At 41.2% G+C, this 26,994-nt stretch overlaps 2 protein-coding genes across 3 annotated transcripts; both read right to left on the bottom strand.

Annotated features, from left to right (window-relative positions):
• Positions 1–391: 391 nt before the first annotated feature.
• Positions 392–17,983, bottom strand: ell2 (elongation factor for RNA polymerase II 2). Its single transcript, XM_080461908.1, has 12 exons — positions 17,746–17,983; positions 14,883–14,930; positions 13,920–14,044; positions 13,636–13,799; positions 10,510–10,769; positions 10,062–10,186; positions 9,651–9,720; positions 8,902–9,568; positions 7,111–7,183; positions 6,168–6,339; positions 3,640–3,684; positions 392–2,250 (listed from the first exon to the last, which is right to left on the bottom strand). The coding sequence occupies exons 1-12, from the start codon at positions 17,917–17,919 to the stop codon at positions 2,134–2,136; spliced, it is 2,040 nt and encodes a 679-aa protein (XP_080318034.1). The 5' UTR covers positions 17,920–17,983; the 3' UTR covers positions 392–2,133.
• Positions 17,984–20,498: 2,515 nt separating this feature from the next.
• LOC308109122 (globoside alpha-1,3-N-acetylgalactosaminyltransferase 1-like) lies at positions 20,499–25,651 on the bottom strand. Of its 2 annotated transcripts, XM_080462498.1 has the most exons (4): positions 25,401–25,651; positions 23,963–24,025; positions 23,467–23,647; positions 20,505–23,313 (listed from the first exon to the last, which is right to left on the bottom strand). In XM_080462498.1, exons 1-4 carry the CDS (start codon positions 25,432–25,434, stop codon positions 22,695–22,697), a joined length of 897 nt encoding a protein of 298 aa, XP_080318624.1. In that variant the 5' UTR covers positions 25,435–25,651; the 3' UTR covers positions 20,505–22,694. The 2 variants fall into 2 exon arrangements, with proteins under 2 accessions (XP_080318623.1, XP_080318624.1); XM_080462497.1 differs by having other exon boundaries at positions 20,499–23,647.
• Between the last annotated feature and the right edge of the window lie 1,343 nt (positions 25,652–26,994).

Below are 26,994 nucleotides of genomic sequence, written 5' to 3'. Positions count from 1 at the left end.
GGGACAACAAGACCACACATGTAAAGAACTTTCAGTTTGTTAGAGTGGCCCGTTGGAACTCAAATGATAAATGTGAAAGGAAAAGGGGGAGAGGGATAAACTAAAAACACTGACCCTGTAGCCCACAGCTCTGAGGACAAGCGTCCGCTGTCGTGACTCCTTAAAGATACAAGTGCTGATTTTCTGTCCAGAGGAAGTCCAGATACGACAAATAAAAGTTTTGAATGACGCTAAATGGATTTTGACCGTCGACCAATCACAGCCGGTCTACTGCAGAGACCGACCGCTTGACCCAACGTCACAATCACAATAACTGCACAGTATTTATTTTCATCTCCAGAGTTGGGGAAAAGCTTGTGCCTTTTTTTTTTTTTTTTTTTTCTTTTTTCTTCATAAACACACTATTTTTGATTTGACCCCTGAGAAAAGACTGATCACTGTAAAAAGGTCGAGTTCAACCAACAGGATCAATCTCTTCTTCAAGACCCCAAATCAGAAATCTTATTCGGTGGAAGCAGAACCAGAAAGGCATTTCATTTTTTTTCTTTTTTTCTTTTGGCAAACAGTCCAACACAAGCTTGTAAACAATATTTCCCTTGTTGAAATACAGAATTTTATAGAAGCCATTCATCCATCCACGACACTAAATCTGTATCAGTGATGGGGAGGGAAAGAAAATAAAATGAAATTCACCCCCCCTTAATAAAAGTCAAACTGAGAATCAAATAAATTCATCTTGGTACAGACGAGTCCTCCGGTGGATGAAAAGTGCTCGCTTCATCTCAAGAACAGAAACACTGTTTGCCTCAGGATAAACGCTAGAGAGGTGGCTGCGCTCCTTTTCGCAGTCCGGAGAGGAAGAAGTTCGGAAAAATAAGGATCTTCTGCATTTCTTCGATTAGGATCAGGTATTGTTACTCAAGCCAGGGCGATCCTCAAAGTTCTGGCTGGTCAAACACTATAGCAGCTTTTTTTTTGTTTGTTTTTCATATTTCTCACATCACACACTCATCCGACACTCCACGTGATGAACAATCATACAGTTTGTAACACTCCTTCCAGACGACGCCCTTTCTTTTTCTCCACACACACACACGCATACATACATACATACATACATACACACACACACACCTGTTTCCAGGCAGTTGTAGTTCCTTTGTATAGCCTTTGTATAGTTACTTTTTCCCGAATGTAAACACCTTAAGGCACCCATAACACACCGTGAACATGAATCACTGTCCGGTGTGTGGAATACTGCCCCCTACTGATAGGGGATCATACTCCTTCAATTACCCCAACCTCACCACTCAGTGTGGTCATTACAACTAAATATAGAAGCCATGCACACGTACTGCAGCTTCTCTGTCCGGCCTCATTTCCTCTCATTTCAGCTTCAAACTTGTTTTTTTTCCTTCCAGCCCAGTTTTCCAGTACAGGTCAGTGAGAAAAGGGAGGAACTCAGGCCGCCAGAGAGACTTGCCAGAATGGATCTTGTATAGATCGTGCGTGCAAGGTGGCTTCACAAAGTCAAAACGCATAAGGCTAACGGTATTTTTTTTTCTTCTTTTTTTGCATTGAGAAATTAAACAATATATCATCTGTTGACTATCGTTTGGACTGAGTCTTAAAATAAATAGATCTCCCTCTTTCGTTTTTTTCTTCTTAAATAAATGTTAATATTTTCTCTGATGCTCCAAAAAAATGCTTTTTTTCTTTATTCTGAAAGTCCTTCAAAAAAGGCTACAAGACTTGAAGATAATCTGCAAACCCCTTCACACATGCAGACTGCCCCTTCCACTGGTCCAGTGGTATCAAATTCCACAGGAGCTAATTAAGAGAAGAAAAATAAAATAAACATGGTGAGAAAGCAAAAGATGGGTTAAAGTCTAAGTAAGATTTTTAAGATTTCAGGCTCCGACAGCTGCAGAGCCTGTGGAATCAAACATCAGAAAAGAAGGAAGGAATGAAGAAGGATGATGGGAAAGGGAGAGGAGGACGAGGAGGGAGGGTTTGTTGTGGAGGCAGGAACAGAAGGGGTGTTAATAAATAAGAGCGAGTTGGACACCCCCCTCCCTGTGTGACAATCCGTTCTCAATACTGATCAGTGTGGCCGCCGGGCGCTGCTCTCTCTCAGCACCAGGCTTCGGCTCTGCGCTGGTCAAAATCAGCGATGAGCCTCTTGATGTGGGCCAGCTTGTTGTGCAGGTATTCACAGCGCAGCTTCTCCTTGTGGTAGTTTGGACTGTGCTGTGATTAGGAAAGAAGGAAACAAGACACAAACAAACCAGCTTCAGAAATTGACTGAAGAGCAGAGATAGAAGATGCATCTCTTGTTTTCAACACATCGACGTGTTCTTCACATAAGAAGCACAAAGCAACACCTTTAACTTCCCTTGGTTCTGTAACATCTACACATTCTGCATACAACTATAATTAATTTCTAGTATTTATGTTTGTTCCACTTTTCTCCCTAGAGAACATTAAAACACTTTCATGTGCTTTGGATGGAGGAATTTAAGAGAAATTGGTTTTCTTGAAGTGGAAAGAAGAAGTTGATCCTGACCAGGACGATTCACACATCATGAGAAACTCACTGCAGAATAGAAAAAAGATAACCTGATGGGCACATCCGGTTTTCTGCACCGTCTGCGGCCCTCTTCAAATTAACCAGACGATGTGTGGAAAACAAACTAAGAACCCTCAAACCTCACATTTCTCTTTTCTCACAGTCCTCGGATGAAAATCTCTGTTCTTGATGACGATGTACAAACCTTCATCCCCGTTTACTTTCCTCACTCACTGCAGATTTGCAACATGTTGATCTTTAGGGCAGTCCGTTTGTCCCATTATCCTCACTTAACTTCCCAGGTAACAGGCTAAAGGCACAACCCGAGGTCAGAGTGTTTCCACCTTTCCACATCACTTGGTTCCAAAGTCACTGGTCCAGATGTCCCGTTTCTCAGCCTCACGGACGAGTCAGAGGAAGTTGCTGGTTGTGTTGCAATGCAACATGTCCCTCCCAATGAAATCTTGTTCAAACATTGTTGCTTGACTTCCTCGAACGTTGCAGAATCTCTTCTTTTTTAGTTTTCCTGGCATTTTGTTTCGTCCTCCACAGACCTGCAGCTCTCGTCTGATGGCATGTATTGAAGCTTTTCTACCCAGGACTGTTTAAATCGCCTCACTCTGAGTTGTACACACTGCACAGCATCAATCAGTACTTCAGAGGAACTCGGGATTCTTCAAAGTGACAGCAACGACACTAAAAGTTAGGATATTTTGCTCTTGAGTGAAATTTCAGGAGGAACCTAAAAAAGCACTATAACTTTTACCAATGCCAAATAACTAAACTTTTTATAGTGTAATTTAGATATAACGTTTATTAGCTGGTAGATCCTGGTGCTTCAAATGAATTTACAAATCTTTTGCACTTTGTGCTTATTTAGGTTTTAGAGCTCAAATATAACATTAGAAACTCACAAAGAGAGACTATGGATGGGAGGACTAATTTGACATTTCAACCTTTGCACTGTTTTCATTGGCTGACATCGCTGCAGGTTTGAGCTTGAAGACTTTTTTACAGAAGCTCTGAACATGAATCTCATATGAATGAGTCAGCAAAACAAAAGTACTCACCTCTTTCATCTTTTTGTACTCCTTCAAGACTTCTTCTTGCACCTTCTGTAAAAACAACAAAAAAAAAAATCACAATATATCATTGAAAAGTGTTACAAACTAGGTCTGAACGATTTTGGTAAATAATGTAATTGCGATTTTTTTCTTCAATATTGCGCTTTAATATGCGATTAATTTTTCAAGGTCCTCTTCTCATGTATTTTTCAACTAACAAGCAATAAATCAATGTGTATTATAATAAACAATATCAGACTTATACATAAATTGTTCTTTCTTATAGGCTCAGCTTATGTTAAGATAAAGTCAAATGAAGCATGTAATAATATGAAAGACAGTTTATCTTCTACTTCAATTAGAGTTGTAAACTCACTAAGTACTGTGACTTGCAGTATTGTAAGCGTTCACCACAACAAGCCAACCGCTTGTCCATTGTGCTCATCAAAGCCGTGAACCCAGGCCTGGTCACTATACTAATGCAGTATAATGCTTGACATTAGGGATCAAATTATATTTGTTCCATTTGGACAACGTGGGGGTCTGCGTGACGTCATCTCTCAATAATCTAGTTCTATCTTTCAAACCTCAGAATCACTTTATTAACTCCTGGGGAAATTATTTAGCAACGCAGCACAAACACAATGTTTCCAACTCTAACGCAACACAAATGGTTGGGACTATTTTCAGGGAGTTTAGCGCGGAGTAGGACGCAGCTTCACGGAGGTGTGAATCGACTGCTCCAGCAGAGGAGCGAGCTGTTCATTGTTTTGATGCCGTGGTCAGTGCCGTTCTCCTCAGCGAGCTGGCGTTTTAAAACGGTGACGTCTGGCGACAGAGCGACCGCCTCGCTGCACAACTGCCTTTCAAACATCCACGTTGCCGTGTTGCTTTGTGGTGCTTTGAGTGTAAAATCCGTCCAAACAGCGACATGTTGTCATGAAAAGTTGGATAGCACAGTGCTACTTCCCTAGCCTGCTCTCTGGCTGCAAACTGTGGAATGGATTTCCTGACTCATTCCTCCTCGTCTCATTGAGACCCGCCTCCCTTCAGGAAATCTAGTCCAGTTTGCAGCCAGCAAGCAGAGCAGCAGCAGGGAAACACTGTAGAGTCATTTCAGCAACAGTAAAGCAGACGAGGTTTCATGGATCAGAACTCTCCGCAGGTTGGATCGGAAATTTCCGATCCGTGAATTACGCCGATATCGGAACCCGATCCCGGATCGGATCGGCTCCATCCCTAAAAACCACTAGCTCGTTCGGGCAAGGTGGGCAGATGATTCACTTGCCCGAGCAAAGCTTTTACCAGCCCCGGACGTTCGGACAGTCCTTAATGTCCAGCTGATTAAATGGGCATCATATCTTTCGCTATGAACTTCGTTATGGCCCGAGTTATTTCCACCTGCCGTTTCGAATTATGTTCATAAGGAGTAATACTGCTGCTCTGCTCCGCTTGCTCACGACGTATATGTGGGCACATGACACGCGCAGGACACACAAGTCATCACGTGACCAGATCATGTGAGCAGTCAAATCGAAGCCCTTGCGATTAGAAAATCCCGTTTTATCATATCGCGATATTATCGCAAATGCAATTAATCATTCAGCCCTATTACAAACCACATATTCTGTCTGTGTTGGTGTAAAAACAAAAGTGCATCTCCTACATTTAACTGCACAAAAACCGAGGTGCAAAAATTCTTTTCATAAATTTGTCACTATTCTGACATCGGTGTTGCAGCTCTCAGGGAACAGATGTGGAACGTTGACAACACAATTATTTATTGTTGATTATGAACAAGCGTTCCCTTCTGTGTGGCACTACGTTCGATGGCAGCCCATTAACAATGATTCAGTTGTGAATGAGAATAAACTGCACGTCTCATTACATTATGCTGAAGCCAACTGAGGCCAACATTAGAAGTAAAACAATGGAAAGAGGAAAGTATAGAAAAGATACTTTTTCTCAAAACAGTGAAACCAACATCATTTACATTTAATGATCATTAACTGAAACAATCTTTCCTCCCACCGATCCTGAGAATTTAAGTCTTAAGGCTCATTTTCTGTTATAAGTGAGTTTTATGGCTCATAGATCTTCATTTTGTCGCAGAACCTTTAAAATAGAATCAATAACGTTCACTGAGGGTCAAACACTTTGCAAAGCTTATTTTGCAAGAAAACAGTGAAGGGACAAAATTTACAGAAGATCCTCCGTCCTTTTAATACAACAAAAACTGATTTTTGTAGAATTTTTTAAACTTCCTATGTCAAGAAAACAATTGTTGGTTATTTGAATAAATCTTTTGGAATTAAATTAATGTTAGTCATGTTTGTGACTTCTAGTTAAGAATTGAGGCGATACCTTGTTGTTGAGCAACTGAAAATCTTTGATTAATTAAGATAATAAATTACCAGCACTACAGAAAATACCAGATGTGTAACTGCAAGAAGTAAAAAAAAAAAAAATGACAGAAAGACAGAAAAAAGACTGCATACTATCATTGTATCAATAATATTAGATTTCAATATGACCTGGTGCTCTTTGGTGCCGGGAGGCAGCTTCCGACACTGAGCGTCCAGCTGGGAGAAGCGGCGGGTGATCCTCTCTATGTGGGCGTGCAGCAGGCGGTACTCATCGTACTCGGCGTTGAAATCATCCTTGTAGGTCTGTCGCTGGTCAGTGGACACCAGCGGTGTGTACTTCCTGTAAGTGCAGGAGAGAACAAGCCAATCAAATTGGACCAATATTTTATTCTTAACTTTTTAGATACGGCACCATAGGTTCTCTCTCTCTCCAAGAAATAGGTCAGAAAAGTGAGGCTGTCGAGTGTTCGAGGTCTAAGGAAAACAAGAGATATGGGCTCTTCTTCATCTCGTCTTTTAACGGTCAACAAACTAGCTGATAGTTTGTATTCCACAAAGTTGTAAAAGTTTTCCCAATAATCAGGTAACAGTAACTTGCGAATAAAACGGAGCAATGCAGCGCAAAGCCACAGAAAAGAAGGTCAAATGAATCAGCGACACAGGAGGAGTTATGATCATGTTGACTTCTACCTGACAAGTCGCTAAAAATTAGTGCAACGGAAGAAGATTGAGAAGTCGCAGGAGATCGTATCGAGGTCCTCAAAGTGGTTTACAGAAAAAAATGGAAGAGGGAATGATTGACCAAGAAATAACCAGTGCTGTTATTAATCTGAAAGTCTCCATAGAGCTCAACATCCCTGATGGAGATTTTAAAGCCAGTCTGGGCTGGTGGAATAGATTCAATTGTTGTGCAGCAGTGAATTAAGAGTCCTTGAAGGAATAGGTGAACTATATCCATATTTACTGCCACATTTGTCATGTACCGTTCTTCTCACTCGCTCTATATACTTCAGAATGTGTGTTTTCATTCAATTCGAGAAAAGGTGAGAGCTGAAACGTAAAGGCCACAGTGTGTGAAAATGAACCTTTAAGGCACATAAAGGTAACTTACCCTACATAGTCAGGGATGTCAATATTGGATGAGAATTCAGTGGACTGGACTGGCTTTTCTTCGACTGCAGATTCTGAGGAGTGAGATCAAAGCATGTGAACGACAGCAGTACATTAGTAATCCAGAACACAAAAGCAAAACTCCTCATAGCGTTCAGATGTAACGCAACCAACTGGGCAACTGCACAGCCCCCCCACCCCCCAAAAAATGCTCAGCAACACATTTTTTTCTGGTAAAAGACGAAGGCCTGCTCAGTGATCAGGTACAATTCAATTAGATTTCAAAGCAATTAACGACAGGCAGGTCGACAAAACATGCACAATGGACTCCAAATGGGGATTCTTACAAACGGTAAAAAATGAGCTTAGATGTCCAGGTGAATTCTTCTGTGTAATAAAGATAAGACTGTGTTCAATGACTTGCAAACACAGAAAACAAGCCAACATGCAACTCTATTGTGGTTGAAATGTTCCTTCCTCAAATATTTGTTTCATATTGACGATCCTGACAGTATGTGCAAGTTTCATTCAAAACAAAAAAGAAAAGCATTTCAAATCCATATTTGAATTCATTTTATATTGAGTTTTTTCACACTTCTAAAAACATAACTAAAGAGGACAACACTGTTAAAAGACTTCAATAGATGCCAAGTTTGGCCAATAGGGGGCAGAATACTTTAAAGAACTCGACAATGTAGCCACTGTGTGTTTTTAGACATTTGCTTTTGGTAGAAATTAGGTCAGATTTGTCAATTCGAGCATTGCATCCTATGGTTTTCACCCTGGGAAGGAGTCAATGTGGGACAAACTGCTGAATACTGTCACATGAAGCTTTGTTAACAACATTGGCTTTTCTCTTCCTGTTCATGCAAACAAACACACACACACCAAAGAGAACAAAATTAGTTTCTGTACATATTCTTGCACTTCAGTTTTTCATAAATGCAACCAAATATACCATGACAAGTCAAAAAAAGGAGCAAGGTGATCACACAACTGAACCACACAGCACAGAAATATCCCACAGCACTCAAACCAACATAACAAGGATCGTTTGGTGTGCAAAACATGCCTCTTCTCTCGTGAAGTTAAGGAAATGGACATAACAAGCTCAAATAATGTGTGTGTTTAATTAGCTATGTATGTAAATATGCTCATATCAACCACAGACCCGAAGCACAAGAGACAAACAACACTAACTTATGTGAAGTAAACTCGGCCACGATCTGCTTTTTCATGCTCAAAATGAAGAAATGCATGTGTTCAATGAACTCTTGTTAAAAGACCAACGTCCCAACAGAACGTGACCAACAGCCGGCATGCTCAGTAAAACAACCATGATACATAAATACAGATCACTGTTGAACTGATGTGCCCATGTACTTTCCCCCATTATAAGAGGTCAGCATGTCTGCCTCTACAAAGCAGTTTATTTATTTCTGTGCTTTCTGTCTGTAGAAATTGACACTTAACCATTTTTTCCCCAGGTTTTTTTTTTCCTTCTTTTTTCAGCCGATGTGTCCCTGCCGCTTCCTGTGTAAATATCAAGTTGTTTGTGCAACATGGCTGCTATCTAATGGCTTGACGTGGTTTACAGCGTGTTTACTTTTAAGAGCTGTATACCACTTTTGGACGTGTGTTGCTGCACAACTGAAGCCTTGCTGCTTCTTCTTTTTTTTTATTCAACACTTTGAACAATATTTCTGGCAGTGGCCATACCCATTTCATGTCACATAAGCAGTAAAAGTTTGACTAATGAAGAGTTAAGAAGACAATCAAATCACCAACATACCTTGATCTTTGTGAGAAAATACATTGACGTCTTCTTTTACTTCTTCAGCACTGCGTTTCTTTTTGGCTCGACGGCTCGCCTCAGGCTGCTCTGCGACACTGGGAAGACTATCATTGGGCTTTTCTTTTCGTTTCCCTTTCTCCCTCTCTCGATCTTTCTCTTTGTGCTTCTTGGATTTCTTTCTAGACTTTTTATTGGTAGTGCCAGACACGGGTTGGCTGGTGACGACAGTGGAAGTAACTGTGAGTGAAGTGCGAGGAGGGGGGCTGGGAGAGGCGTCTGGCCGGGGTTCAGCTCGTTGATAGTGATCCTGCAGGGTCTTATTTGAGGAAAAGGGGCTGGGTGGGGGGTCTCTGCAGGAGGAACTCTGGTCCATGGGGAGATCCTGGGTGCCGCAGCCCTCCGGGGTACTGGGGGAGTTAGAGTGGGAGGCTGGGCTGGGCTGCTGGTGAGAGGGTGCGGGAGGATGGGAGGAGATGGGAAGAGGGGTTGGAGGGCCCGAGGTGACATTGGAGGGCAGGGACGAGCGTTTTCGGTTGGGGCTGCCCTCATCCTCGCGGCGGTCGGAGGAAGATGAAGATGTGGCTGGCCCTCGATTGCTGAGGTGGGAGATGCGGGCTTTCTTGGGAGCCAAGGGATCAATGAAGTCGAAGTCTGGCTGGCGCTTCTGCAAGAAAACATCCAGAATTTAGAAATGGTATTGCTCTGCTTGAATAGATGTGTAACTATTTCCACGCATTTTTTACTACCTGGGGGGACGTGGGGACACCATCTTTGGGAGGACTGCTTGAGATTGTCTCAGTAGGAAGACCTAATTTGCTACAGTGGAGAAAATAGTGATGTTAGACAAGAAATATACCTGAATCATAGTCTTTGAAGTAACTCTTTTCAGGAGTATTCATATCAAACTCCACAAAAACAACAAAACAAGTGTTTCAGTAAGTATGCGCTTAAGCTCAGAGTAATTTAAAAAGCCTGATTAGAAGCATGTGTTGGCTGGCTGGTTGAGGCACGTGCCACAAGGCCACAATATCCACGGTTTGTTTCCAGTGTGAGTGGCCTTGACTGTCCCAGTATTTCTGTTCTTTTTCATGCCGATACTAAATAAAGCATGACTCCAGAAACCAAGAAAATGAAAGCTTAACACTTGTTTTCTGTACCGAGTCAGGATCCGGTCAACCTGGGTCTTGTCATCCTCAGAGTAGCCTGGCCAGTCTCGCTGGACCTCACGGTACATAAAGTCCTTCAGTGAGTATGTGTTGTCTTTGGGATTGAGGTTTGCCACCTGTTGTGCACAGAAACATTTAACCAGAATTTGAAAGTCAAAGTAGGACAACATGAAAACGATACAACACACAGAAACTTTGCACTTCCTGTGCTGATAAAACACCCGTCCATGTAAATTCAAGAATGGCTCAGTGATTTGGTCCTTGTGAATGACAGACTCAATTCACATAAACCAGGATGGGGGAAAAGAGTAAAGCTTATTCATTGTTTTTCCAAATATCTAAATGTACATTACAGAGGACGAGACAACATTTTCACATTAGCAATTATCTCAAAATTAGTTGTAACAAAAGGCTTTAAAAAAACAAACATGCAGTGTACCTGTTGCAGGGTGCTCCCCAGTGAGTTACGATCCTTCTGGTTGATGCCGTCCCGTTGCAAACGGGCAAGAACTTCCAGCTTCTTGTAGGATCTCAGCGCCAGAAGATGGATGATGCGGTCCCGGAACGACCGCTGGGACACGGGGTTATTGGTAAGGCACTTACGAATAGTGTTGGCTGGGTTAATAGGTGTGGACCGTTTGCGCTCTGGGACCACCTCGGGAGTCGATAGTGCAGGCTTACGAATATGCACTTGTTTTCCTACAAAGGGAAGGTGAAGGAAAAGGTTACAGGTCAAAACATTGTCGCACATGAATTATGACCATTTTCAATTATCTCATTAAATTATTATTTACAATCATACAATTAGAAGGACACCCTGTACAATCTTCAACTCTCCAATTCCAGTCAGGACGAGTTGAAACTATCATCTGAGCACTAACTTAGTGTTCAAGAGAGTGAGTGAACATGTTTGTCAAACGCGAGGGAATTCAGTGGTGTTTCAGTGGTATAACGAAAGATGGACACAACGAGACATTCCTGTAACATAATTTGATGTTTGAAGATGGTAAACTCGCAAAAGAATACTCCTTATATCAACTTTGAACATTAAAAAAAATAAAACAAATGGTCACCGTATTCATAAAAGGCTCTATACCGAAAAAACCTTTCAAATCAAAGCAAAAATATAAATGGGAAACCTACCAGGCACGTTCAGTCTGTCTTAAATTTAAGAGCCATCAAAAACCAAGTCATAATTTCACACAGCCAGAATATTCCTTATTTATAGCAAGCAGGTCTCAACAGAACATCGTGAAGCTGACAAAAGGACACCGGTAACCTAAACAACACTGTTACTTTACTATCACATAAGGTCGTTTCAACATGAGAGAATGCTCTGAAGTGCTGAGCCATGTGCTTAACCGGGGCACTCGTCTTTTCCAAGGCACCTCTTCATGGTCATTATGAAATTCTAAAGCTCTTTAAAAGATTAGAGAATGGGGGAAAAACTCCCCCACTCTTCATTTAAAAAAATAAAATAAAGCAGGCTACAAGCAGAGTGAGCGCTGACACTGTGACTAATGATTGTAGGCATCAAGCTTCTGCAATCAGGTTTTCTCATACAACCACAATCATGTACACGCCAGGAGTACAGTCATTTATAGCATTAAATGCCTCGGCGTTCTGAATGACATTCATTACAATGTTCATTTAAAAAGACCAGTTGCAGACTATACTTGCAAACAAGCATCTAAAAGGCCCCTTTCACAGCAGTAAATATGGTTCTCACTCCAAACCAGCTGCTTACTCCTCCTAACCCAACCCCCAGCTCTCAACAGCTTCTCTCGTTTCGTGGTTTCAATCCGAGCCAGTGTATGCAAATATTACCCAGAGGCACAGGCTTGAAGAGGTTTTCAATTTATGTACTAAATTTCATCTATAGTTATTAACATTTCAAAGTGTTGCTTCCAAAAAAAGGATTTGAACTGCCATAGGCATCGTAGAGATATCTTCGCAGGCAAAGACCTGAACTATACAAAATAATTTGTTCGAGTTGGAAAACATCCAAACTGTATCACGCTCACATTTCATGATGTCCTCCATGAACAACTAAGCTGGGTGATTCATGACTGAAGCATACCGGATAATTAAAAACCACTGCTTGTCATTTGTTCAATTGAAGTCCAAAGCTAATGACAACACTGTCCTCATGATGGAATGACAGCATTCACACATAACTGGTTTTACTGTCGAGCTTTGGCATAATAAAGTTGCATTCACCGCACTGCGTTTCAGCCTTCTGTGGTCACACCATGTTTCAGTTCAGCAAAGTTTGTAACATGGTTGTTCACACAAACATTTCCAAGTTAGTGTTGTCTGACAGCCGACCAGCAGTCGTTGCACAGTTGTTCTGGCTAAATAAACATTTTATTGATTGCAATAATGTGACAAATATCAGCAGGCGAAGGAAATAAGCTCCGCTGTGGATTATGATGCACTGGCATATAAACCCTATGACAACAGTAAGAATCAAAAAGAAAGAATCACTGTTTCAACTTGATTGCCATGTAGTACCCAACCCAAATAAGGATGGCCAAGAATAAAACTTTGACAGTAACTGTTTTCCTTTAACATTCAGAAAAGCTTCCCTTGACTGGAAAAGGGTGCGGTTTAAGTTTTGAAGGATGACAGAAATGCCAAGAAATCAATTAATAACTCATTCGGATCTTTTTCTTTTTTTAAATTCCGTGGAATGAAAGCGACTTCCAAATTTGGTTCTAAAAAGAAAGTTACTGACAGGAGCTAAGGCCCAACTGACTGATGCTAATCTCTCTTTGCAAGCTTGGTTTTCCTCAATTATATATATATATATATATATATATACATGAAAATGTCCTTTTTACCATTTTATCTTGACCGGACACTAAAAAGAACAGGATAACATTGCCATTAAGCCTCAGCAATGTGTCAGCTTGCCATTCCCGTTCCGGGCTGTGCCTGTTGTTTGTGATAAGTGTGTCTGCGCTGTGGGTCCGTGTTTGTTTTGTAACTGGAACATTACAACAGCAGTTTATTTTGTTGCAAATCCCTTGCCCTACCTGTGCTAAGTTGGATAAGACAATGAACGAGGCCAGAGAGACAGCGAAGAGATAAACTAGATTATGTAAGATTACAGGGTTTTTTTGTTCAGGTTATGTGAAACCCCAAGAGTTTAAATGGACATTAAACAATCTTAATATTGATCACGTGGGAGAAACGCAACATCTGGACTTTTTGTCGCAAAAAAAAAAAAAGAACTACAACTATTATAGTTCAAATCTGGATTATTTTGGCCAGTTGTAATAACAGACAAACTGCTTCATCTGCCACCTTTTGCCGCATCAGTCCGACTCCTAATCTGGAAAAACTGAGATGGCAAAATGGCTTAGTCAGTATTGGGACTGACTATGGCTTTGAATAGAGCTCGACTGTCAGCTTTCACCTATTCAGCCTCTCAAAAGGGGCAGAGTTTGAAAAGAGAGGAGAGGTGTTGATAGGATGTAAAGCCCCCGGTGGTGTGCGGGGATCTAACCTGCCGCCTGACCGCAGCAGCTGCAGATAAGCGGGGCTGCAGCGAAGGCCTTACCTCTGTACTGGCCGCCAGGTTTGATGACTTTGGTCCCACGTTCGCGTGTGTCCTCGACGGCCTGGGTCATACGTTCCCGGGTCACCTGGTAGGAGTCATTTGTGGCACACACTGTGACCTTGTCCTGTACTGTGGCCAACAATGCCAGGTGTGAGGCCCCTGAGCTGGAAGACAAAGGAGGTGGGGGTGTGTGAGAGAGAAATGTGAGGGAGAGAGGGATTACCTTCCAGTAAAGTGTGGTAAGACAGCAACCGTTGATTCAGCTGACCAGTGATTATAATTACCTGGACACATACTGATGGATGCACTCAAAGCTTCCCTGAGGGTTGTCTTTGCCCACATTAGACAGGTAGAAATCAAAATTGTGAAAAGGGTCTGAGTTGGAGTCAGTCTTGGGAATTTTAATGTACTGTAAATCAAAACAAACAAAGATTGTGTTAAACAAACCATATGCAGCCAAGAGTACAAATAAACCTGGAAATACATTTTCAAATGTCTGGTTTTCCAACTCAACAGCAGTTATTGTGAAGAACGTTTTCATTGGACAACATTCATTTGGTCTGTCTAACACAGGATACAGATTTCTACATTTAATTCATGAAAGAGAATATCATAACCATCATTCAGATGGTGTTTGAAAGCTTTCACAGAGAACCCAACTTTACACAAGCATTGTCTTATTTGACGATGACAAGCGTTGTATTAACCTAACAGTTTTTACTTTTCCTGAATTAATTTAGCCTTCAAAAATCATGAAGTTGAAAATCATTGGTGAAGATTATGTTGCTAAAATAACATTTAACTTACCAACACATTACTTCTCATATTGTCTCAAAAGGAAAGCGAATATTGTATGTCGGCCTTCCATATGATAGACGACATGTGATTTCCACAGACAGATGTTATATATTAGAATAGGGTTATAGGGGCAAAGTCTCCCCAAGTTAACACGGTGCAAAAACTAAGGAACTCTTTAGACAGGCCACCAGGTTATTTTCTGTACCACACCGAGCTGGAGCCCATCCCAGTGGAGTATGGGTGAAGCCAGGGTACACCCTGTCCAGATCACCAGTCCATCACATAACATACGGTAAGAGACACATTTATGTCTTTGGACTAGGAGGAAACACTGGAGTGCCCAGAGAACATGGAAAGGCCACACAGAAAATATATTTTTCTCTCTTGTGAAACTCTGGGAATTCACCAGATATAAATTTGAATTTGGAACCAAAACTTAAAACACTTACCCCTTGGAGTCCTTTGAATTGTATTGTTGGCCGCAGAGAAGGTACATTCTAAAAACAAAAAGGGAAACGACACATTTTAGCTCAAATAGCTTACTGTAGGCAACTTCAATAGTAACATACAAAATGATCCCGCAACAAAATCATATAAACATTTTGCTTTGGATCCTTGAAAACACACTGCACTATCTGACTGGCATTTGTGGAAGAAAAACAACTGATTCTAGACACCGCAAAAGCCTTCAGGCCCTGTAAGACAAGCATACCTCACAAGTACCTCAGACAAACACCAACGGCAGAGACACTTGCCTTATTCTGTTAAAAGTTGCTCTCAAACTCGGTGGTAAAACTACAGCTGACAGCTGGAAGATGTCTTATTTGCACTAGTATTTCTGTGTGAGGGGAAAATAAGGCTGTAATATGTATTCACAAATACAGACAAGAAAACCGAGGAGCCTGAACAACTAATTTCAAATGCATACCGCTGTAAATCTGTTTAAAATGCTGGGCTATTACAAGCAACTTATATTTAAATGAATTACCGATTTATGCATTGCAATTGCAATTTACCCGGCTGATTGCTTGGTCCTATAGAAAGATGGTAAATGGATGTTTTTTTACATGCCAAGGAAAATGTCTGATGAATTTATTGTCAGACAAGTTTTAAACCAATAAACGATCAAGTTAAAACAAACCGTTTAGTTTTATGTTGATTAGTAGACAGCAATACACCAGTTAAGATGATCAGCTGACGCTCAGTTCAGTATCACAACTCCGGCCACATGGTAAATGTAAATCAGCAATACCTGCTTTTTAAGTGGGAGGCAAAACAAAGTTGACCTTTAGCTGGGTACCAGTGGTGGAGGAAGGCTGAAACACAGCAGATAGTTTGACTATTTCTGAAGCGTCTTTGTTTTAGACAAGTTTACATTGGTGGCTACTTGAGATGGCGCTGTCAACCACAAATATGCAGTGGCTGGTCCGAAGCAGTATGGAGGAGGCTGGGATAAGAAGGAACAGGATTCTCAGCTTCTTTGCAGGGCTAAAGCACACAGAAGAACCAGTTGGCTGGATTTCTAAAATGTTGCATCGACTGGTTTGAGTGGAATGCGCATTTTACGAGCAAATGTTTGCCTGCATTGGTCACCAGATCAGTCCTGTTAACTCGTGCATGAGAAATAAAAACTTTTATCGGAGCAAAAGAACTACAATATGGTTTATACAGACACAGCTCGGATCACATTTCACTTTGAGAGCTGGCTGTCTGTCTTTCTGTAGCACAGTTTGATAACTGGTTCAACTACGACACACTTTACTGTGAGAGGGAGAGAGAAACAAAAAGCAGGCAGTATTGGCTGCTCAGTCAGCAAGAGATGGCAGGCTGCCGTTCAGTACATTGAACTGACCAACATTACCACATCCAATAAGGTTGTACCATGGGCTGTCACAAAAGAATTCCTTCAACTTGGTGATAATGCCATCTGCCAGTTGTCAGAAAATCAAATAGTCTTTTTTTTGTTGCTTTATTTCCACATTTCAAACACAGTTTATTCGACAAATCTCATGCCAAAGAATCACAAGTAGGGCAGGTATGTGTGCAGTGCGTGTGCCATAAAAAGCCATCGCAGAGACCTCTGAACACTCCAGGCCCATGCTAAGCCACACAGTGCATCAGCCCCGAGAGGAGACCTAGGCCCAGGCCGGGTATTATGTAATGGGAGTTGTTGTTGGCAGTGTTAAGGTCAGGTAGGCTGGCTCGCGGCCTCCGCAACTCAAGACTGCAGAGGTTCGTCCAGATTAGTCCACCTATGTTCACGGTGACAGGATTACTTCATTTGTACAGTTCAAGATTAACAAGTTATATTTGATCTGTGCAGGTATGCGGCACCCTGTAGCAAACACAGTTACAAAAGCTGCTCTAATGCTGACAGCGTCACACCGTGGATGAAATACAATACAATTGTTCAAGTGGCACAAAAAGCACATGAACACGATGAACATATAAAGTGATACCTGGACATATAGATTTTCTACTGTCAGATTACACTCACTTGGAACTTCTGGCTCACCCTTTATTGCTGGTAAATACCATTGTGTAAAATGAATATATACAATATTTAGTGGAGCTATGAGGCCCTTCCTCATATGCTCACTTTTTTTTTTTTTGCTTGAATGTGTGGACTGTAACACTTCCTAATTAGGTGTAATTGTGAGAGGGTGAGTCTGTCTGTGAGAGTTCCATCTCCCTGCCAGGTTGTTATGTGAGGTTTTCCCTGCTGGTTAAAACTTCTACCCATATGGTAACCTGATCGGTGTTGAACTCCACCGACCAGTACTCAAAGTTACATTAGACGTGATTAACATGGACGTTTCCACCCAGCTGCTGCTGACTTCAATACAATCCCAACGGGTTAAAAATCAAAAGACGAATTAAGCGCCACCGTGGGGATAAAAGTTAGGTTTTAGTCGACGCGATCGCACAACTTTCCAAATTTGGTAGTTAACGGTCGTTTGGCAGAAAAAGAGAGGACTTGTCGAGCCAGCACAGCACGGAGGGTTCAGCCAGCTATCGTGTAGCATAACGACCAACTTCATCAAACCACTTTTAAACCTCAAATTAAACATGTCACTCCACGAAACTTGGACAGAAATAAGCTCAATACGCCCATACAGCTTCACACATCGATTGAATGTCCGGGAGGAATCAATGAACGGGTTAAAATCAAGCAGAAATTGTCTCTGTCAACATCTTTGCTAACTCGGTGGCATTAGCTTTGCGTGGCAGTCCCAGCAGAGAGCAGCCGTTGTCAGCCCCGACGCAGTCCCGGCGGATTTTCACCGCAAATTAACACCCATTTTCACTCACCTTACACTTCTGGTAGCTCTCTATAGCTCTCACCGCCGTTTCGGTCAATTTGACGTGTAATACGGTGACTCTGTCGGCGCTCTGCTGGCCACAATTTAATCCGTAGCTCCCATCCTCGGAGAGAGCCGCCATCTTTACCAGCCCTCCACCATCGTCCCTCTGAGTCTGGAGCATTTAGCAGCACGGGCTCGCTCAGCTCCCGCAGCTCGCGCTGGTCCGGGGAGGGATTACACTCACCCTGTTGGACAGCTTGTCGTTTATTCACTTATGCACTTAGTCCTCTTGCATTTTTTTAATCTTTTTTTTTTAATTATCAATGTTTGTAAAACTGAACACACAATAAATGCTTCACTTATAACTTTATATATGTATATATATTTATATAAAAAAAGAGTTCTTGTCATTAGTTTACCTATTTTTTTCTTCCTCCTGTAAGCTCACAGCTTCTTCCTCAAGCACGTATATGTAGTTACCTCCTGGCAGAAGTGTGTCTGCCTGCGGTGTTTTGCTGACATGCCAAAACTAATTCTAGCCCACTGAGAGTGTGTTCAAGGTGGCTGCAGCAGACTACCCTGCAGTGTAAACATATATACATATAACACACACACACACACACACACACACACACACACACACACACACACACACACACACACACACACACAAAGTTTCAATAATTTACAATTAGTTCCCATATGTTAAAAAAAAGTGGAATAAAACAGGGTTGCACACACACATCTGCTGGCAATCTTCAGTGAATAAAGAGTCTTGGTATCAAGAAAGAAGCTGTTTTCTTGGGTGGTCGCTCATAAAGAGACTCACTGGCCAGGGATTTATGTTAACAGCCTTCTTTATTGATAATTATTTTTTATCATATTTATCATTCATGTAAGTTTTGTTTAATCATTTTACTTCATTTAGTAAAGATTACTGGGTGTTTTGTCTGTGAATGGATAATATACGTTAAAATCCTTTGCACGAAGTTCCTGATTCTTGAATGAAGCAATCTTTTTCACACATACTCATTTAATCCACTCTTATTAGCCTTCTTTCATAAAAAAAATTATATTGCATATTGTGACATCACAGCAGCACAATGGACACAAGCTTGCCCCCCCCCCCTCCGAACTAAACTATCTACCAGCGTCAGCCCCCTTGACCTGGTGATTAGTGGCGTAGCCCTGGGCAGGGTGGAGTAAAGGCCTGTGTGAATCCAGCAGATTACCATAGCTCTCCACTCCACCCATCCCCCTGCCCTGAAAACTCACACTCACACACACACAAAAACACAGATTCATACTTACACACACGTATGCATGTGCAGGCAAGCGTGTAGCAGCATTTTTGACGTTCAGGCACTAACCCGTTGGGCTTTCTCAAAATGTTCTGATAATGTAACCCACTCATTTATGAAGAATCTGCAACATTCAAAACTTAAATCTTTTTTAATTATAGCAATAGCTTAATTTATTGGTCTAATAACAGAGAGATATGGCCCATGCTGTGTTGACAGAATCTCTGTTCTGAATTACATTTCCTCTGCTGTGACTTTTTTTGTTTAAATAGCGAAGATTTGAGATGTTTTCTTCCAGAAATGCCGCAATTTGTAAGACAGATCACCTGCTGCCTTTAAATGCGGCCCTCAGGAACAGCTCGCATGCTCACCGATTTCAACTTTTGTGTTTACAGAAGACCCTGAAGGTGTCACCTGATGGAAGTGACAGAAAAGTTAAAAGTGACACGCCCACCCTTTGTTGTCAGGCTCAACAATAAACACAACATACATTACTGTCTTACCGGTTCAGTGACACTTGACCTACAAAACTATGCTCGCATTCCTCAAACATTACTTTTTGGTTTTTGAGTTTATCTTTCATTGTTGCTCTATGCAATTCCACCGAACAGAAGTCGTACATTTGGGGTACATATTGAAATAATTAGTCCGTTGTGTAAAATACAATGCATTACTTATTGATAAAAAAAAAAAAAAATGGCATTACCAATTGTTTAAATGATAGTATTTAAATTCAAATGTCTTTCTTCTTTTTCAGAAGTGTATCCTACCCTCTCATGTGATCTTTTCTTATACTGCTGATGAAAGGGACTCCAGCAAGTGGTGAAAACACATTCTGAACTCCTTTCAGGGCCATGTCCTTGCCATTCACATTTAAAGGGTGTCTGCGCTGTCATGTGACAAAGAAGGAGCTGTAATGAACGGCTCTCATGGCTTAGTGGGTTTTTCAGCTGGAATTTGTCAATAGAAAGTGTTTTGAAGTTTGAAAGTTTGAAGCAGTAACATTTCTAAACGCATCAAACGCAAGTCCAGAACTATTTTATGATGCCAAGTAGTATTATATTGTTTTGTTAGTCAACTACTATTGACTTATTAATCTATTCATTTTCTTCGTAGGAAAAAAAAGAGGATTAAAGTGTACCTCTTCAATAACTAAATTAACCTCTGTCGTGTTTGTCTGGAGGGAGACAACTGAGTGACCAAATATAAAAACTCCTCTTACCCGACCCAAATCCATCAGATCAAACTCAAATTCATTCAGTCTGACCTGCACTCTTTAGATTAGACTCTTTAAAGCAAGACTGAACTCTGAACACTGCAGAGTAGACATTGTGAATTGACTCATTCAGGTGGAGTCGAGTATCCCTAAATTTCTCTTTGACATTGAGTCAAACGTTGCTTCACAATACGCTTGCTGGGAAATTGTAGCACATTAAAAAAAATAGACATTTGCATGATTAGGTAATGAACATATCACTTTATAGTGCATAGAATATATAACAAAGCATGTTGCAGCATCATCCAGAAGTCCCAACCATCCTGTAAGTGAACTGTAATTGACTCTAATAAGCAGCTGTAGTACTGGCACAGTTGCCATTAACTAAAGCGCTTTTGTCTTGCGGCAAAATACTGGTTTTGGATTTTATCCAGACGGTTCAACGTCCGACTTGAGCTTAGACACATGTAAGACAGGTGAGTTGTGGATTCCAAATTCCATCTTGGCTTAAAGGGGAGTGCACATGATGTCCTTATGAGTGACTATAAAAGGGCAGGAGATCTCCTTTTTTCCCCCCTCCAATGTGAAGATTATTCCCAGGTTCACTGTTTCAAAGCAGGAACAAATAATTCCTTTATCTTCTTTGTCACGCATCCGTGCTACTGTAAGTAAACCTCATTAAAAACTGCTGCATAATTAGGTCAATCCAAACATGGAAATTCAGACTTTAAACTATAAATAGAAGAGGGCTTTAATCACCCTTCACAGGAAATTGCTTAAAGCATTTAGTATGGTTGTATGTCTCATAGTTTAGATTTCAATTATAAAAGGCCTAGATATTTATAAAGATGTGTTTTGAAATGTTGAGCACATTTTTGCTTTTTCTCAAGGTTTTGCCACTGCTGACAGCTGACTGCTTGAACAGACGCAAGCCACATGACTCAGATTAAATAAATAATTCTTTAAACTGCTTGGCATTATGGCATGAAAAGGTTTACTCAGCATGGAACAGAATAAAGATAACCCAAGTGAAGTAAAAGAGATTTCATATTGGCAACAATGGCATTTACAAGAAAAATGATGCCACGGCAACCGGTAGTTTCCCAAAGATATTTTAAAAATGGAAAATGGAATTTTCGCACCTCATGTTAGTTTGGTTGAGTTAATGAAAGAAGACAAAGCTTTTTTTTATGGCTCTCTGCTGTCCAGGAAAATGCAAACATTAGAGCTGAGTTTCCTCAGTAGCAGACAGTGACAACCGCTGTCTGATAACTTCAAACAACTACTAAGACTACTTAAGGTGGAATGAACGACAGAGTTTAGCTCAACAGATCATTTTTGGCGTCTGTCTGACATTTGCACACTTAGTTATAATCCATCGTCAAAACTTAGTCTATTGCCACTTTGCCATCTTTGTGCCGTGTATAAATGTACATTTGACAAATTTGTTTGCTTTAGGTAAACCTTTTTGCTGCACGAGGAGGGAATTTGCTGTCCAATGAGTTTAGATTTTGAAAAGATCATGAAACCACCCAGAAGGAGTCTCCTTAAGTTCTATATTTGGGAAGTTGGGATGCTCCCCAAAATTTTTTTTTTCCAAAAATCTCTGGATTATTTAAAGTTCATTTCAGTCTTCACTCCACGTGGCGATCTGGCCCTGAGGACAGATTGTGTTGGCAGTGAGAAAAAAAACATCTGCTGCTGTTTAGCCCTCCCATTAAAACACAGCACACATGGAGGAGAAAGCAGAGTGTGAACGTGGGAGCAGTGTGTTTGTGTGTGTGGCTGGGACAGAGGCTGACTCACAGACGACATAACAGCCACCTGCATGTTGTTTGATTTTAGTCTTTGCTTTGACTCATCGTGGAGAACAATTGCCATTTATAACAGAAAACTCATCTTTTTTTTATTCAGGTCAAACATATAGACACGTGCAATTTGGAAGGTCCACATCCCATCGGGTCTATTTTCACCCACCTGGTCTTTAAAGCCCTTGAGAAACAGCAGCTCTTCTAGTCAATGATTGGCCAATGTGGGGAAAGTGTGCACTTACACTGTTGACTCTTATCGCCACTGAACACAAAGCCTCTGAAGCAGTAACTCTGGGGCTGACATTAATGGAGAGGACAGCGCCTCGTTTAAAGTGACAGGTTAATTTCTTTTTTTGTCTGTGGTGGAAGATAGGGGCAAAGGAGATAGTCACACAAAGGCTCTGTCTGCACCAATGGGTCTTTTATTCAGTTCAGATTGTGCACTGTGTGACTCTGTGATTGGATAGGAGACAATTTAATGATCAATCTGAATTCAACCAAATATGTACTTTATCTGTAGGGTTTTTTTCCTCATATGTCAATATAACCCTGTCTGCAGGTTGTATCGATATCCATACCGGAATCGGTTCATCAAGCAGAACTCTCTTCCTCTTTGTTTAACAAAAATTTAACATCTGTTCTGCTCCTTCTGCTGCTCATCGTAAGCCTCACATTGCCGTCCCAAAGAAACCAGCCTCTGGATAGGCACATTGGCAGCCAGGGCTGAATTCCACCAGCTGTACTCGGGTGACAGCACACAGGTTGGCCTGTGGTCGATCAGGTAGCGATTCAGGTAGCTCTCCTCAAAGCCCCTGGCCATTACCCCATTAGCCTGGTCCTGAAGAATAAGCAAAGAACAAGCACGAGTCAGTTTGTATACCTCAGACACCAGCCCACCATAGAGCTCTGACGTGTAGTAGTAATCTCCTTCATCTTCTTCCACACAAGCTGATGAAGCATCTTCCACTTCATAAGGGAAGGCATTTCTTGGCATATCATAGAGTTCGGGGTGCAGCGTAGCCACCAGGTCCCCAAAGATTTCTTCTTCGACGGGGGCCACAAACTCCTGGTCAACATCGGCACAGAAGATGTAGTCCACCTCTCTGCCGATTGGGTTTTTCATGGTGTCAGCAAGCAGGCTCATCCGACGATAATACAACCTGTCCCACCCAGGCAGCTCTGCAATGGGAACCACCTTCAGCTGCCGTTCAGGCCCCAGCTCGATCGGGGGATCCAGGGAGCTGGGACTGTCGGTGAGGATGTAATAGGTCACCATTTTACCAGGGAGAAAGTGGACTTCAGCTGAAGAGAGGAAACGTCGGATGAAGCGAGTGTAAGTTCCCACAACCAGGACCAACAGGCCTGTGCGGATTCCCTTTTGTGCAAATTTTGCTCTGTACCATGCTGAGCTGCTGGTGTCCCCCCACACCAAAGGAGCACCCCACGTTGTCATCACAGGAGTTTGCTGCTCTTCAGGCTTGACTACCATCGCATGGGTCATCGCTCGTTCCTTTCCAGGGACTTGAAAGAGATTAGGCGCGAACTCCACATTGACAGGAGCTTTATGACCATGAAGGAAGTCTGCGGAAGCAACAAGAAAATGTCTTGAATGTGAAACATCTACAATGAAGAAACACACAAAATCTACGATGGCCTCTGAAGAGTTTTATTTTTTTACCAAATCTGTAATATGGAGAGGTATATCATGACATGAGTAAGTTAAAATGCAAACACAGATCTTTCTGGACAGGACTGGAAGTTCACTGGATGTTAAAGCCACAATTATTCAGCTCAACACACAGCTCAGCAGAAGTTACTAAAACCAGCCATCCAAGTTTGACTTCAGTTTTCCACATGCATGCGCGTGGTCTAGAACATGTTCTTCTGTATACTTACATATGATAAGAGAGAGTAGAAAACAGCACATGACAAACTGTATTCTGGTCGTTCTGACTGGTCCTGTTTGAAAGACAAAAACAGAAGCACACACTTTGTGTCTTTCAGAAAGGAAACACCACTTCTAGAAAAGAGTGAGAAGATTCAAGGTTTAGTGTTTTGATACCTTGTCCACCACACAGCAACTTGTCTTAGTGAGCTCACTTAAACGACGCAGACTAGTACATTTACTCTCCATAAAACACATAATCAACAATAAAACTCCTCGCTGACATACATATTTAGTGTAAAAATTATTCAAAGCAATATGCTGTAGTTTGAGCTAACCCACATCGTGATAGGAATAGAATAGATCTCCAAATAAGGTCTGAAATGAAGGGCTGGGGGTTATAACACATCTCTTATAGTCTGTGAATGTCGTTTGTGTTTCAGTCAAGCTGTCATGGTTTTTAAAAGTCAGTATCTCCTGCAGGTGATGTCCAGGGTAGATGTGGCGCTACAGCTGGCCTTCTTTTGTAGTTAGTAAGAGTAATTGTCTCTGGGCTGTAGTGGACTGTCTATGATGTGCTCTGCTTCTTTCCTGGTCTCTACAGTACAGCTGGAGATCAAAACGGTGCAGCAGTTGGTAAGAAGGCTCTCTAAAGCTCAACGATCAAAATAAATAACCAGAGATTGAGGAAGGTGTGCAAGCTTCAGCTCCCTGTGGATGTGCAGTCTCTGTTGGGCCTTCTTCACCTGTTGGGAGATGTTTGAAGTCCAAGTGAGGTCAGCTGATATGCAAGTTATTAGAGGCTCTGCACTCTCTTCTTCCTGCTTTCAGAGAGCACAGGGTGTTTCGTGTGTTTGATCTACTAAAGGCTCGGATCACTTCCTGGTCTTTTTCCTTGTCAAATGCTGGATTTTTAGTGAATTCACTCAAAATTTGTGCCACAAGTCTTCTGCCATGAGGTGTGGTGAAACAGCAAAAGGAAAGTAGTGACAAATGAATGCAAAATACAGTATAACTGAAAACCACAATGTCTACAATGGTGGGTCTCATGCGTGCTGAATCACAAATACACCAGAAGGTAGACTGAACTGATGGATGTGAGAGATTTATGAGCAATGATTGAGTGGTGACACGGCATTGCAGGAGATAAAACAGGCGTACTATGCAGCCAAGAAGTTTGGAACTAAACCTCTTGAAATAATCGAAGAGATTTTCGGCCTTCCTGAACACATTTTTAGGATCAGATTGCTCAACCTGGAAAAAATCTCTGCAAGGCTTTGTGTTTACATTTCATTTTGGGTGGTTTTGTCTTGGTCTTCTTCTTGTAAAAGTTGTTCAGCGTTAGCATATTAGAATGCAGCAGTCACAAATCAATGACAAGTGAGGATAAGAATCCGACACGAGACGAGTTAGAAGAAGTGGAGCAGAGGCCATGGACATTGTACTGACCTGTGGGCGACTTGCAGAAAGGAAACAATGCCATACTGAAAGCTCCTGCAGAAACGAACACGCAAACCTTTTTTTTCTCAGGACTGTGTTTACCCCACTCTCTGTGTCTCTCTGGTGCTCACTTCATTTCTTCCTGGAAATTCACTTCTTTTCCACTAGTGATTTTTTTCTGCCTTGCCTCTTCTTTCTCTTTCCCCTCATTGCTCTTGTATTATTTCCACTCCCTCTCCTTCTCATGTCCTGTTTCCCACACACCCACCCCCCCCCTCTCTCACATTCTCACTCAAGCCTTTGCAGTATTCGCTTTTGGAGACAAACCAAAGCAGCCAGATGTGTGGGGAACAGGGGACTACGGGAGAAGTAAAGTCACAGAGAACACAACAGAAAATAGGACAGAAAACCATCTGAAGGTAAAGTTATTCCACCACAAGAAACTTGCTTTACATTGTTTTTGCCTATGCACGGCAGGAGTATAAACTTTAATTAACTTGTGTTACTCAAAATAGACCGTCAATTCCTCTACTCTCCCCGTTTGCATTTCACACACAGAAAATACTTCTCCTCACAGCTCAAGTGTTCCCTTAGCTCGGAATCAGTAGGAGGAATACAGGCTTCAGTTCCACGTAGGAGGGTGTTTTACCCCTGTTTTTTCACAAGGTGGTAGCATTCATCAGGAGGTATGACAAGAGATGCTTTTGCATGTATATTAAGAAATTAAAATACCAAACCAGCATAGTTAAAACAAATAACATGATACTATATTGAGAAATAAACCATGTGAATTGAAAGAAAAACAAACTTCGCATGTTTTAAACAAAAGTCTAAAGTCCAATTGACAGTTTAATGGTTTAAATCAGGAAGATAAAAACTGTAAAAAAAAAAAAAGAATTGCACTGTTGGTTCAACACAATTCATTTAAGGAAACTGTCTCAAAGTTTGTTTATTTGATTTTTTTTCTTAAATCATTTAAGTAAACAAAATGGTTTTTTTTATTCAATTACTCTGAATAAAGTATAAAAAGAATAGTTTATGAAGACTAAAACTATGATGTTAGTGAAACTCATGTGATGGTCTTCTTGTATGAAATGAATCAAACTGTTGAAATAAAGTGAGGAAGCTGATTGAGTTAAACCATTCTAGTTGTATTAACACAAATAAAAAATAAAAAAACAATTAATGTATCTGATTGCTAACACATGACGAATCACATAAGGTTCCAACTTTCATAGGCCTTGTTCACGCATCACCTTTCTCCATATATAGTTGTTTCCACAGTAGTAAAGAAAGAATTCCCACTTTCATGTTGCTGCACAGTCGTGTTGACGGTAAATAAAGATAATTCTGAAAACATGAGTAATTCTCTGGATCCTCCTCGGGATCCGCCTTTGCATATCTTTAATGTTATTGTAAGCTGTCACTGCACTATATACATTAAAAAGGATCTAACAAGTAAGTAAATGTTCATTGTCGCCGCAGAATTAAGGTCAATTAGTTGCAAAAAGTGCTGAAACAATACATTTACTGATTCATCTTGTGTAATATGGCCGACAAATAAAATTTGTTTTGTCTCACTTGTGTATCACAGAATGTTATA

Source organism: Lipophrys pholis (assembly GCF_963383615.2).
Source record: "Lipophrys pholis genome assembly, chromosome: 4".
NCBI lineage: Eukaryota > Metazoa > Chordata > Actinopteri > Blenniiformes > Blenniidae > Lipophrys > Lipophrys pholis.
This window is presented reverse-complemented; position numbering and strand designations above follow the sequence as displayed.